At 47.9% G+C, this 10,698-nt stretch overlaps 1 protein-coding gene across 8 annotated transcripts in view; it reads right to left on the bottom strand.

Annotated features, from left to right (window-relative positions):
• Window positions 1-2,075, bottom strand: part of TFDP1 (transcription factor Dp-1) — a 46,262-nt gene extending 44,187 nt beyond the window's left edge. For 3 of the 8 annotated variants that reach the window (XM_084879868.1, XM_084879866.1, XM_084879861.1), the window contains exons 1-2: window positions 1,779-1,977; window positions 787-861 (exon numbers count right to left, since the gene is read on the bottom strand). Coding sequence is in view for 5 of the 8 variants with exons in the window: in XM_084879861.1 (XP_084735987.1) it covers window positions 787-798 (12 nt within the window). In the remaining 3 variants the exon portion in view is untranslated. The other 5 variants (XM_084879865.1, XM_084879862.1, XM_084879863.1 and 2 more) reach the window with 4 other exon arrangements.
• Between the last annotated feature and the right edge of the window lie 8,623 nt (window positions 2,076-10,698).

A 10,698-nucleotide genomic window follows, 5' to 3' on the forward strand; every position in this document is an offset into this window, starting at 1 on the left:
AAAGCCTATTTCTTTCTTTTTTTTTTTTTTAATATATTTTATTAACTTTTTACAGAGGAAAAGAGCGAGATAGAGAGTTAGAAGCATCAATCAGCTGCCTCCTGCACATCCCGCAGCTAAGGTACGTGCCCTTGACCGGAATCAAACCCGGGAACTTCCAGTCCGCAGGCTGACGCTTTATCCACTGAGCCAAACCGGTTTTGGCGTAAAGCCTATTTCTTGGAAGTTTAAAAAAATCATTCAATACATTCTATTGTTTCAGGACAAACACAAAGCAATTTTTTTACATTTCATTCATCACCAAAATCCATTTTTTTCTGAGGAAAAAATGTGGCCAAAACAAGGTGAGTTTTAAATGGCAGAAGAACTTTGTTGATAAAAGCTGAATTAACTTCCTGCCCTCTGCACAAAGCAGGTGCACAGGGGCATTCTGCACACGACCAGCCCTCACTGAATTCAGGGTGGTCTTCAACAAACACATTCAAAATTCTAAGTTAACGCAGTCTGAAAAGATGAAGGAAAAGTCAGATGATATCATTTCAGCCTCACGCAACATCTGTCGTTGATGCCAAGACTGCAAAACCCAGGTGTAGAAGCAAATCACGCACATCTCTGTAAAAGCTATTAAGAGTTATTTCATCTTTTTCACTTTTATCCTGTATTATTTGCTTTAAGTCTGGTAAGAAACAGCCCTGCAGTTTGCGTTGTCATTCTTAAATAAAGTGGGAAAACCACAAAGAAAGGAGGCAAATATCTGTGTGTGTAAAACCAAGCAAATATACTCACATCTTTTGCCATGTTACCAGATCCGTGAAATCAATGCTATCAATGTTCACCCTCCAGAGAAGAAAGATGATTTTTCTGGTAAGAAAGAAAAAACAGAAATGTGTAAGCATGAGAAAAGAAGTTAATAAAATATCAACATTTTCCCCAGTGCCATCACCAATCATCTTGACTGCCTCTGCAGGTAACAGGCACTTTCCTTTCTAAACCCACACTCCATCCTCCAAGGGCAGCTGGGAAAGAAAGAAAAAAAAAAAAACACCCACATCTGAGATTTTGAAAAGTCATCTAAATGAACGAAAATGCAGCCAACACCAGGATGCCCGGCCCCGCTCCCTGCAGACCCCCGTCCTCCCCGATGCCCACACAAAGGCTCCGGCGCGGCACCCGGTCGGGCCTGGGACCCAGCCTGCGCCCGCGCACCCAGGGCGCAGCGGGGGACCCCTTGCCAACGCCTGGAAGCAGCCCCTCTGGCCCTGCGCAAAAGCGCACCCCGGGAGCGCCCGGGTCCCGCCGGCTCGATCCCCTCGCCCGCTCGGCCGGCCGGTAACTCTGACAGGTGGGCTTCCGGGGTCCGGCCTCCGGCCTGTCACTAGGCCGCGGCCGCCTCGCCGCGAGCGTCTCCCGCGCGCGCCGGAACCGGCAGTCGAACAGGCCAAGTCGGGGTCAGCGCCGCCCCCACGCGCCCCGGACCCCCAGACCTTGTGCGCCCGGGCCGACCCCAACCCCCGCCGGGTGCAGACGCCGGCGCTGCTGCTCCGCCAGAAGGCCACCTGCAGGCCCCGCCGGGGGGACCCGGGACCCCCCCCCCGACCCCACAGCCGGGTCACCTGGGAACCCCCGACGGTGGCGCCCAGAACTGGGGGGGCAGGAGGCGGGAGAACCCGGAGAGGCGCGCACACGCGGCGGGGAAGGGGGACGGGGACCTGTAGGCGCCCCGCGTGTTCGCGCCCCTCCCGGGACCCCGGCCCGCTCCGGCCCCCTGCCCGCCGCACCTGGCTGAAGGTCAGCGCGCGGACACGCGGGGGCAGACGCGAGGGCGCGGGAACGGACACGCGGGCGCGGACACGCGGACACGGACACGCGGGCGGTCCCGGCGCGCACTCCGGCCCGGGGTCCTGCCCTGCAAGGCGCCGGGCGCGGGGCTCACCCTGCCGAGCGGGCGTCGGGCGGCGTGACGTGCGCGGCGCGGTGACGTGGGCGTCGGCCCGGCTCCCGCAGCGCGCCTGCGCGCGTTTTCGCGCCTTCGGCGCCCTCCTCCTCCTCCTCCTCCCGCCGGGCAGCCCGCGCTTGGCTCGGAGGGGGGATGGGCTGCGCGTGCGCGTGTGTGTGTGCGCGCGCGCGGGGCGGAGAGGGAGACCCAGGGACTGGCGCCGGGAAGCGCGGTTGCGCGCGCGCGCGCGCGCGCGAGGGTGAGGAGCCAGTGGGGTGTGCACTTGTGCGCACACGGAGGACAGGGGCCGGGGATGTGTGCACCTGTGCGCACATGGAGGACGGGGGCGCAGGTCGCGTGTGCATTTGTGGGCACAGGGGGCAGCGTGTGTGTACACTTGTGCGCACATGGGAAACGGATGAGAGTGGATGCACACGTAGGAAAGGAGCCACGGATGTATGCACCTATGAGTATGCACACATGGATGAGAGCGGGGGGATGTCTGTGTGTGCGCATGTGTAAGTGCCCAGAGAGGAAAGGGGCCAGCTGTGTGTGCGCCTGTGCACGTGGGTGTATTTGCTAAAGTGTGTGCACACGGGAAGAAAAAGGTTTGATTTTTTGGCCACGGGAGTTTATGTGCACACATGGAGGAGGGGGACCGGTGTTCCCAACTGTAGGTGTGCGCACTTGGGGGAGGAAGGGAGACTGGGTGTGTGGACACGTGCAGGTTGGGTGCACGCAGGAGTGTATGTGTACTTGAGAAAGGCAGGGGGGCTGGGATGTGCCCATGGGCATGTTTGGTTGAGTTCCAGTGTATGTGCACGAGAAGAAAAGGAGGGCGCACGTGAGTTCAGATGCTAGGAGGAGGCCGGGAGTGTGCGCACGCAGCTTGTAAGGCCCTGCCCACCTGGCGCTCTCCTCTCCTGGTCTAGCCCTCAACCTCTACACCCACGCACTGCTTCCGCGCAGATTACCCGCGTCCTCCTGGAGAAGAGTGCTGGGAAGGGAAACCAAGCAGCCAGTTTGCTCCTTAACTTTTTGGAGGGGCTGGTGACCCAGAAGAGGGTGGGTGGGTTCTGGGAATCCAAAGTTCAAGGCTGTATCAAGGGTGCTGTGCTGAGAGTTCAGGCTCAATGAACGTTTCAGAGGACAAGCACAGAGCAAAGGCCTCTGTGCTGTATGGGCAACACGTTGCTGCATTACACCCCACCTACCCCAGTTTCACAATTTAACCATTTTATGCTGATCATACCCACTCCTGCTTCTCTTATGCACCATTTAAATTGTTAACGTCTAAATTAGTATTGGTTTCTTGAAGACAGCAAAAATCTTCACGTTCTTCCTGCTGATCAACGTACAATGGACACTTAGCGAAACATGGGTGGTGGCATGATATGGGGTGAATAAAAAGCTCACAGAGGGCTGTCTGGCCAGCGTGGCTCAGTGATTACGCATGAACCTATGAACCAGGAAATCTCCGTTCAATCTCCAGTGAGGGCACATGCCCAGGTTGCGAGACTCAATCCCCAGTGTGGTGTACGAGGAGGCAGCCGATCAATGATTCTCTCTCATCATTGATGTTTCTATCTCCCTTCATTTCTGAAATCAATAAAAGTATTTAATAAAAAAGAAAAGCTTACAGAGGGGGAAAGTCCTACACATCCTAACTCCTTATTTCTCTGCTGGTGAAATATATGCAGCTCTTCACCCATTAGCAGGTCCCGATGACCCGCATGATATCTGAACCTATATTCCTTCGTTTTGTTCCTCAAGTAGTCATATCTTCCTAGATCCATTTTCTTTCATGGGAATTCCTTGTTTTTTTTTACTTTATTTGAATATTCACCCCCAGATAACAGCCAGAAGACCTCCTCTAAGCCCGTGGACCTAAATGCACAGGATAGCAAGCTGGGGCTCAGAGTTAGGAAGAAATGGAGGATCAGAGAACAGAATCTTAAACCTCTCCCTACAGTTCCAAGATTCCATGTTGACAATGTTTACACTGGGTAACTACCTCGAATATTTTTTTTTTTTAATCTGCACAAAAATCACCATAGTGAAATATTCTGAACTCTAAAGAGCTATTGAGAGACAGGGAGGGAGAGAGAGAGCGCGCGCGCTATTGCAACAATGGAAACTCATTGAGACTGATTTGCTTGGGAAAAGGGTTAAAAAAAAAATTGTTCCTTTTTGGCCTCTCAATAGTAAAATATCCCGCAATGTCCAGTTTCTGTGTTAAAAGGTAACAGTTCTCTCTAAATTATTTGATTGAAGATTCGAATATTTTAGACACTGCCTTGTCTTGAAATCTCTAGACTAGATTGCGGAAATCCACTTTCTTGATGAGTAATAGTCCCATAACTCCCTGTATTTATCTAATCTTTCCATCTCCAATCTATATCTGTGGGGAGGTTATACCCGGAGCATGACTTAGTGATGCTTTCGTTTGGGTATTGACTTGATCCACTTCCTCGTAGTTAGCATTCAGCCCATATTATTGTCCAGGATACCATGTGAAAATGATTCTGTTCCTGGTTTTATCAAAAGAAAGTAATCAGTCCTTCCCAGGAAAAGTCTTCAAATCCCAAGAGCTCTCCCTCTTTGTGTGTCAGCTGTGTTCAGCCTCAGAGCCCATCCAAATTCTTATCCCCAGCCCCTTAAACTGTCCTTTAAAGAGAGAATGAAAATGTTCTAATCCCTTGGGAATTTTTATTCTAAATCTGTTCGTTAAATGTCCAATTTGTCTTTGGTTCCCTCCTGAACACTGGTCTCTTCTCCAGCCATTTTCTGTTTTCCGCCTTCTAGGGTCACCACAGCCATGGTGTCATTAGAGGTGGGAGGACAGGGAGGGCGACTAGGGCTCATGGAACTTACCGGAGGGGAGGAATGTTCCTGGAGATAGACAAGTGTCATTTTCTCTGTCTTTGGTGAACTATGAACAAAGGCATCTTTAGAAAGCTTTGTGTGTGTCATAAAATATAAGCAAATCTGTACTTGCATAACCTCAAAAGATAAAGCCCCTGCCGAGACCGGTTTGGCTCTGGATAGAGCGTCGGCCTGCGGACTGAGAGGTCCCGGGTTCGATTCTGGTCAAGGGCATATACCCTGATTGTGGGCACATCCCCAGTAGGGGGTGTGCCAGAGGTGTCTGATCGATGTTTCTCTCCCATGGATGTTTCTGACTCTCTATCCGTCTCTCCCCCTTCCTCTCTGTAAAAAATCAATTAAAAAATATATTTAAAAAAAAAAACAAAAAAAAAAACATAAAGCCCCTGGTCCTCTCTCCAGAAAGACCACGGCTTCTAAGCCCCATCTACAGAGAAATTCTGCAGCCCCGACCCCACCACCTAGACCAGGAAGACATCTTTATTTCTCTCTTACTTTCCCTTTCATCGTGAGTCCTTTTGAAAATTTCCTGTCAAATCCAAAGTCCTCTTGGAAGACTGTCTAGCCCTTGACCCTCTTGCATTATTATGCTTTTAATATCATGTGTTAAAGACTTGCACAATCATTTACAAGCTTCACCCAGTCCTTTGGAAAGCACCGCTTGGATCTAACAAATTCTAGATCACTCAAAACACTCTAAATTTCTTTTACAAGTCTTGTCTGCTACTTAAACACTTCTTTATATATATATATATATATATATATATATATATATATATATATATATATATTACTGATTTTTTTTTTTCAGAGAGGAAAGAGAGGGATCGAGAGTTAGAAATATCAATGAGAGAGAAACATCTATCAGCTGCCTCCTGCACGCCCCCTATTGGAAATGTGCCCTAAACCAAGGTACATGCCCTTGACTGGAATCGAACCTGGGACCCTTCAGTCCGAAGGCCAACACTCTATCCACTGAGTCAAACCGGTTAGGGCTACTTAGACACTTCTTATTTGCTTTTTATCTGAAATGTTCTCTGGCTTTTGCAAAGAAATCCCTTTCATTCCTTTGCCATTTAACTCCGCAATTCTAAAGTGTTCCTTCTATGTGATTTCACATTGTTGTGGCTAAAATGACATCAAGATGGTTTTCTATGGAATCCTACAACATAAGGTTGAAAGATCCCTGTTTTCCTCATATCATTTCCTTCCTCAGTTGAATCCATTGGCCATCAGCCAGGAGTAAAAGCAGGACCAGGAGCCTATTGCCCAAGGATAAGAAATGACTTGATCTACAACCTACTGCCTTTGGTCACTTCTCTGCTACCTGTCCACTCATTTACAGATTCAGAAGAACTTTAGAGCTCACCTCAAGCTGAAATGAAAGAAAGTCAGATGATCTTGGATAAGTAAATACCTCTCTGAGGCTCAAATTCCTTTTGGTTTGTTTTGGGAAACAAGTAGATAAAAACTGTTCTTTGATAAAAAGATAAAGCACAATTTCAAAAGCTAAAAGAATTTACCTTTCCTGAAACATTCCTTACCTGGGAAACATTTTTGAGCTCCAACTATGTGCCAGATAGTAGTCTGAGGGCTGATATTGTGCAGATTAATAAGATAGAGATTGCTCAGAGTCAAACAAGGGAGACAGTTGGACATACAAATGACATAAGGAGACAAGACTCTATTCATAACCGGGAATGGGAACTATGGGAGCATAGAACCGGGAACAACTATTTTCCCCTGCGGGCAGAGAAACATTTCTCTCAGCCCTGAAGACTGGAAGAACAAGGTGCTGGTCAGTTCCAGTCAGGACCCTCTGCCAGACTTGGCAGATGACCACCTTCTCTTTGTATCCTCATGTGGCGGAGAGAGCGAGTTAGCTCTCTGGCCTCTGATACAGGCACTAATCCCATTCACAGGGCTCCATCCTCATGGCCTAACCTCCAAAGACTACCTGTATGTGAAGAAAAACAAATGTCACTTTATTCTAAGGCACATGTGTCAAACACAAGGCCCGTGGGCCAAATCCAGCCAGCCAGGCCTTGCAATGTGGCCCGCACCGCGCTGTCATCACTGCACTCCGCTCTCAGTTTATGACATTGTCAGTTTATGACTGTTCAGTAAACCATTCGGCCCGCGATTTAGGCTGGATTTTAGATTTTGGCCCCTTCTCTGATTGAGTTTGACACCCCTATTCTAAGGTCTTAGCCAGTGCCCCTGTAACCGGAGAAAAACAGAAGTTGAACATGTGTACCTCATGTATACATGGGAGATATCCAGGGAAAAGGGAGTAACTCTCAGGGGTGGCCTAGAAGCCAGGCTTAAAAATCATCTTCAGACCTAACCGGTTTGGGTCAGTGGATAGAGCATCAGCCTGTGGACTCAAGGGTTCCCAGGTTCGATTCCTGTCAAGGCCATGTACCTTGGTTGCGGGGGACATCCCCAGTAGGGGGATTTGCAGGAGGCAGCTGATCGATGTTTCTCTCTCATCAATGTTTCTAATTCTCTATCCCTCCCCCTTCCTCTCTGTAAAAAAATTAATATAAAAATGTTTTAAAAAATTATCTTCAGCTAATGAGAAAGATGATGGGGAGGTGACCTGGAAGCGTAGGTAAACTAGAGTAAGTTCTTTTTTAAAAAAATATATTTTATTGATTTTTTTACAGAGAGGAAGGGAGAGAGATACAGAGTAGAGAGTTAGAAACATCGATGAGAGAGTCATTGATCAGCTGCCTCTTGCACGCCCCCTACTGGGGATGTTCCTGCAACCAAGGTACATGCCCTTGACCGGAATCGAACCTGGGACCTTTCAGTCAGCAGGCTGACGCTCTATCCACTGAGCCAAACTAGAGTAAGTTTTGTTATGCAGATTTAAAGTCCCAGCCTTTTCCATTGATAAAAATTCCTTGGTTTAGTCATCTACCTCCTGATAAGGAGAGAGAGACACCTTGACAAATGGAGATTTCCTTTATAATTATAAATTTCATTTACAAAAGGGTAATTTAAACTCTGTTTTCAGAGTTTCTCCTGCCTCTCAAAATGATCCCGTGCCAAAGAGGCACTGTTCTGGGATGGCATATTCTGCTATCCTTCATGCCACATTGGGAATTAGATTTTAACTTGTGAATTTTGAGGGGCTGCAAGCATTCAGACCATAATAGTCCCATTGGCTTACCCGGGAGCCACACCTGGCTCTAAGGCAAGGGTGGGGAACGCCCAGCCCGCAGGCCATATATGGCCTGCAAAATCATTTGGTCTGGCCCTGCCAAGGCATCTGGGGTGAGTTAATAAATGTTTGGCCAAGCTGAAACCAGTTTGGCTCAGTGGACAGAGTGTTGGCCTGCGGACTGAAAGGTCCCAGGTTCGATTCCAGTCAAGGGCACATCCCCAGTAGGGGGTGTGCAAGAGGCAGATGATTGATGATTCTCTCTCATCAATGTTTCTGGCTCTCTATCCCTCTCTGTGTGAAAAATCAATAAAATATATAAAATAAAATAAAATAAAATAAAATAAAATAAAATAAAATAAAATAAAATAAAATAAAATAAAATAAAATAAAATAAAATAAAATAAAATAAAATAAAATAAAATAAAATAAATAAATGTCTGGCCAAATATAGCAGGCTAATTTTTAAGTTGATAAATTTGTATGACTTGCAAACGATGTTATAAATATCCAAATGTCCCTTGGCAGGAAAAAAGGTTCCCTACCCCTGCTTTAAGAGATGCTAGAAATGTACATTTCCTGGGTGCTACAGCTACCTAAGCATTTAAAGGTCTACAAAAGAAAGGGGCAGAGAGCACCTATTGGAAGACATTTTCCAAATGACGAGGAGATAGTGCCGTTTCAGAGGAACAGGTCCCATGGCAGTAGGGAGAAGAGATCAGAGAGAGATACGATCTGAGACAGGACATTAGTTGGAAGGTGAGGAGTCAGGAAGCCTGTTGACCCTGGCCAGCACAAACTGGGAAGGGCACTCAGGATCAGGGGTTGACTGAGGTCTGGGCTCAGAAGCAACACCAGCAAGGGCTGTGGAAGCTACGCTAACCAACGACGAGAGCTGGCCGGGGCAGCGGTACTAAAGCACAAACAGTGCCTAGATGCAGGAATGGCTCTCAATTGGGCCTGACTGGAGTTACTATTCCAGAGTCTAAGTCATGTCAGGGAGGCTTGGAATGGGTGAGATCCCTCTTATTCTCTAACTTCTGGGTCTTTCAGGGTGGGGGTGGCACCTGCCCCAAACCAATATTAATGAGGGCAGATTCCCTAAATATAAGGAGTTTGCTTCGGATACCAATGTTATCATGTAAATCAGTGAGTTATATATACAAGATGCTTTAACAACCCAAATTAATTAGGAGTCTTTATTACGCCAGAGGGAGATGTCTCCCAAATTTCTGAGCGAAAAACATGCAGGAAGCTTCCCCTATTTTTATATCTTTCCAGCCCTTTGTCTGCAAACTTTACAAAGAGCTCTGTGTACGTTATTTTTGCAGGCAGCTTGTGACCTTGAGCATAAACACCTGGCATGCGGATATGGGAGCATTGTCAGTATCAGCCCCTTAGATGGCTAGCCTGCAAGGTCAGACAGCTAAGTTTATGTTCTCTATTAGTCAAGCTAAAAAGCAAAGTGATTTTTCAGAATAAGGGACCGTCTAAAAATAACAAGAGTTGACTTACAGAACAAGGGACTACCTAGGAAAATAGCAGAGAATGTCCAACAGCAGTTTCAAACAGCAGTTTGCAAAGGAGGGATTATTATGCTTCACCAACAGCCTCCAAAAGGCAAGCTTTTATTATAGAGAGCTTCACTCAGAGACCTGAGGATCTGTAACATATGGTGGTAGGGGAGAGCAGGGGTCATACCCAAGAGCCCAAATCTGCAGGAGTTGGAATGAATGGTCCTGAGCTGGGACAAGGAAGAGTCGGGTGTGGGCAGGCTGAGCAGCTGGGGCAAAGAGTGTGGGACAGGGGTAGTTTGGGAAAAGCATTTCTGACCGTTGGGTTCCAGGCTGACGGGGAATATGAAAGTGAGACATCAATAAACTGTTCAAAGTGCAAGGGTGAAGCTTGTACAAGCTCAGGGTTAAGATATGGCGTTGGCAGCCTATAGAAGCTGGGCTGCTGTGGGAGTGAGAGTCACAAGGAGAGAGCACAGAGAGGGGGAAAGGTGAAGACTGAAGACAGAACTCCACAGCTCAGTGCTAACTTTGTTCTGAGAGGAAGACAGAGACCCCCAGGAAAGAACGCTGGGCTGTTATTTCGGTTGCTGCCCCATCCCATCCATTCCCTGTATGGCTATGTCCTTCCCTCTATCCTGTCCCTGACCTCTGCATCCCTCTCCCATGCTGTCCGCTTGGATTCAGCCAATCAGAGTCATCAGGGAGAGGAAGAGGCCCTTGAGGTATATTACTCTCTTCCTACCTGACCACACTGGGCAATGTTTGCATCCCTCTCTATCCGCTGCTCCTGTCAGGGGAACCCCCTCTTCCAAAACTCTAGCTCTCCTCAGGTCATTAAGCCGAGCTTCCTGCCTGGGCTCCCCGGACTTGAGGGGAGCAAAAGGCTGCCTGGAGATGCTCCTCAGCTTGTACAGTAGTCATCAACCCTGCTGACACCTCTACCCTAATGCTCCCACCCACCTCCATTCACAAAACCTCTGTTCTCCACTCCTGCCAGGACCGTGCTGATTCAAACTCTAAACGTAAAAAGTGGTCGCTAATGACATGGATTTACAGAACCAAGAAAGGGTATGTTTCCAAAAAGAGGGAGTGATCAACAGTGTCAAATGTGTTATAAGGATCAAGTAGAATGAACGGCGGAGAGAGGTTATTCACTGTGGCAATGAGATCGTTGTTGATATTTAGGAGAG

The sequence above is a fragment of the Pipistrellus hanaki genome, assembly GCF_964339955.1.
Source record: "Pipistrellus hanaki genome assembly, chromosome: 3".
NCBI classification, from domain to species: Eukaryota; Metazoa; Chordata; class Mammalia; order Chiroptera; family Vespertilionidae; genus Pipistrellus; species Pipistrellus hanaki.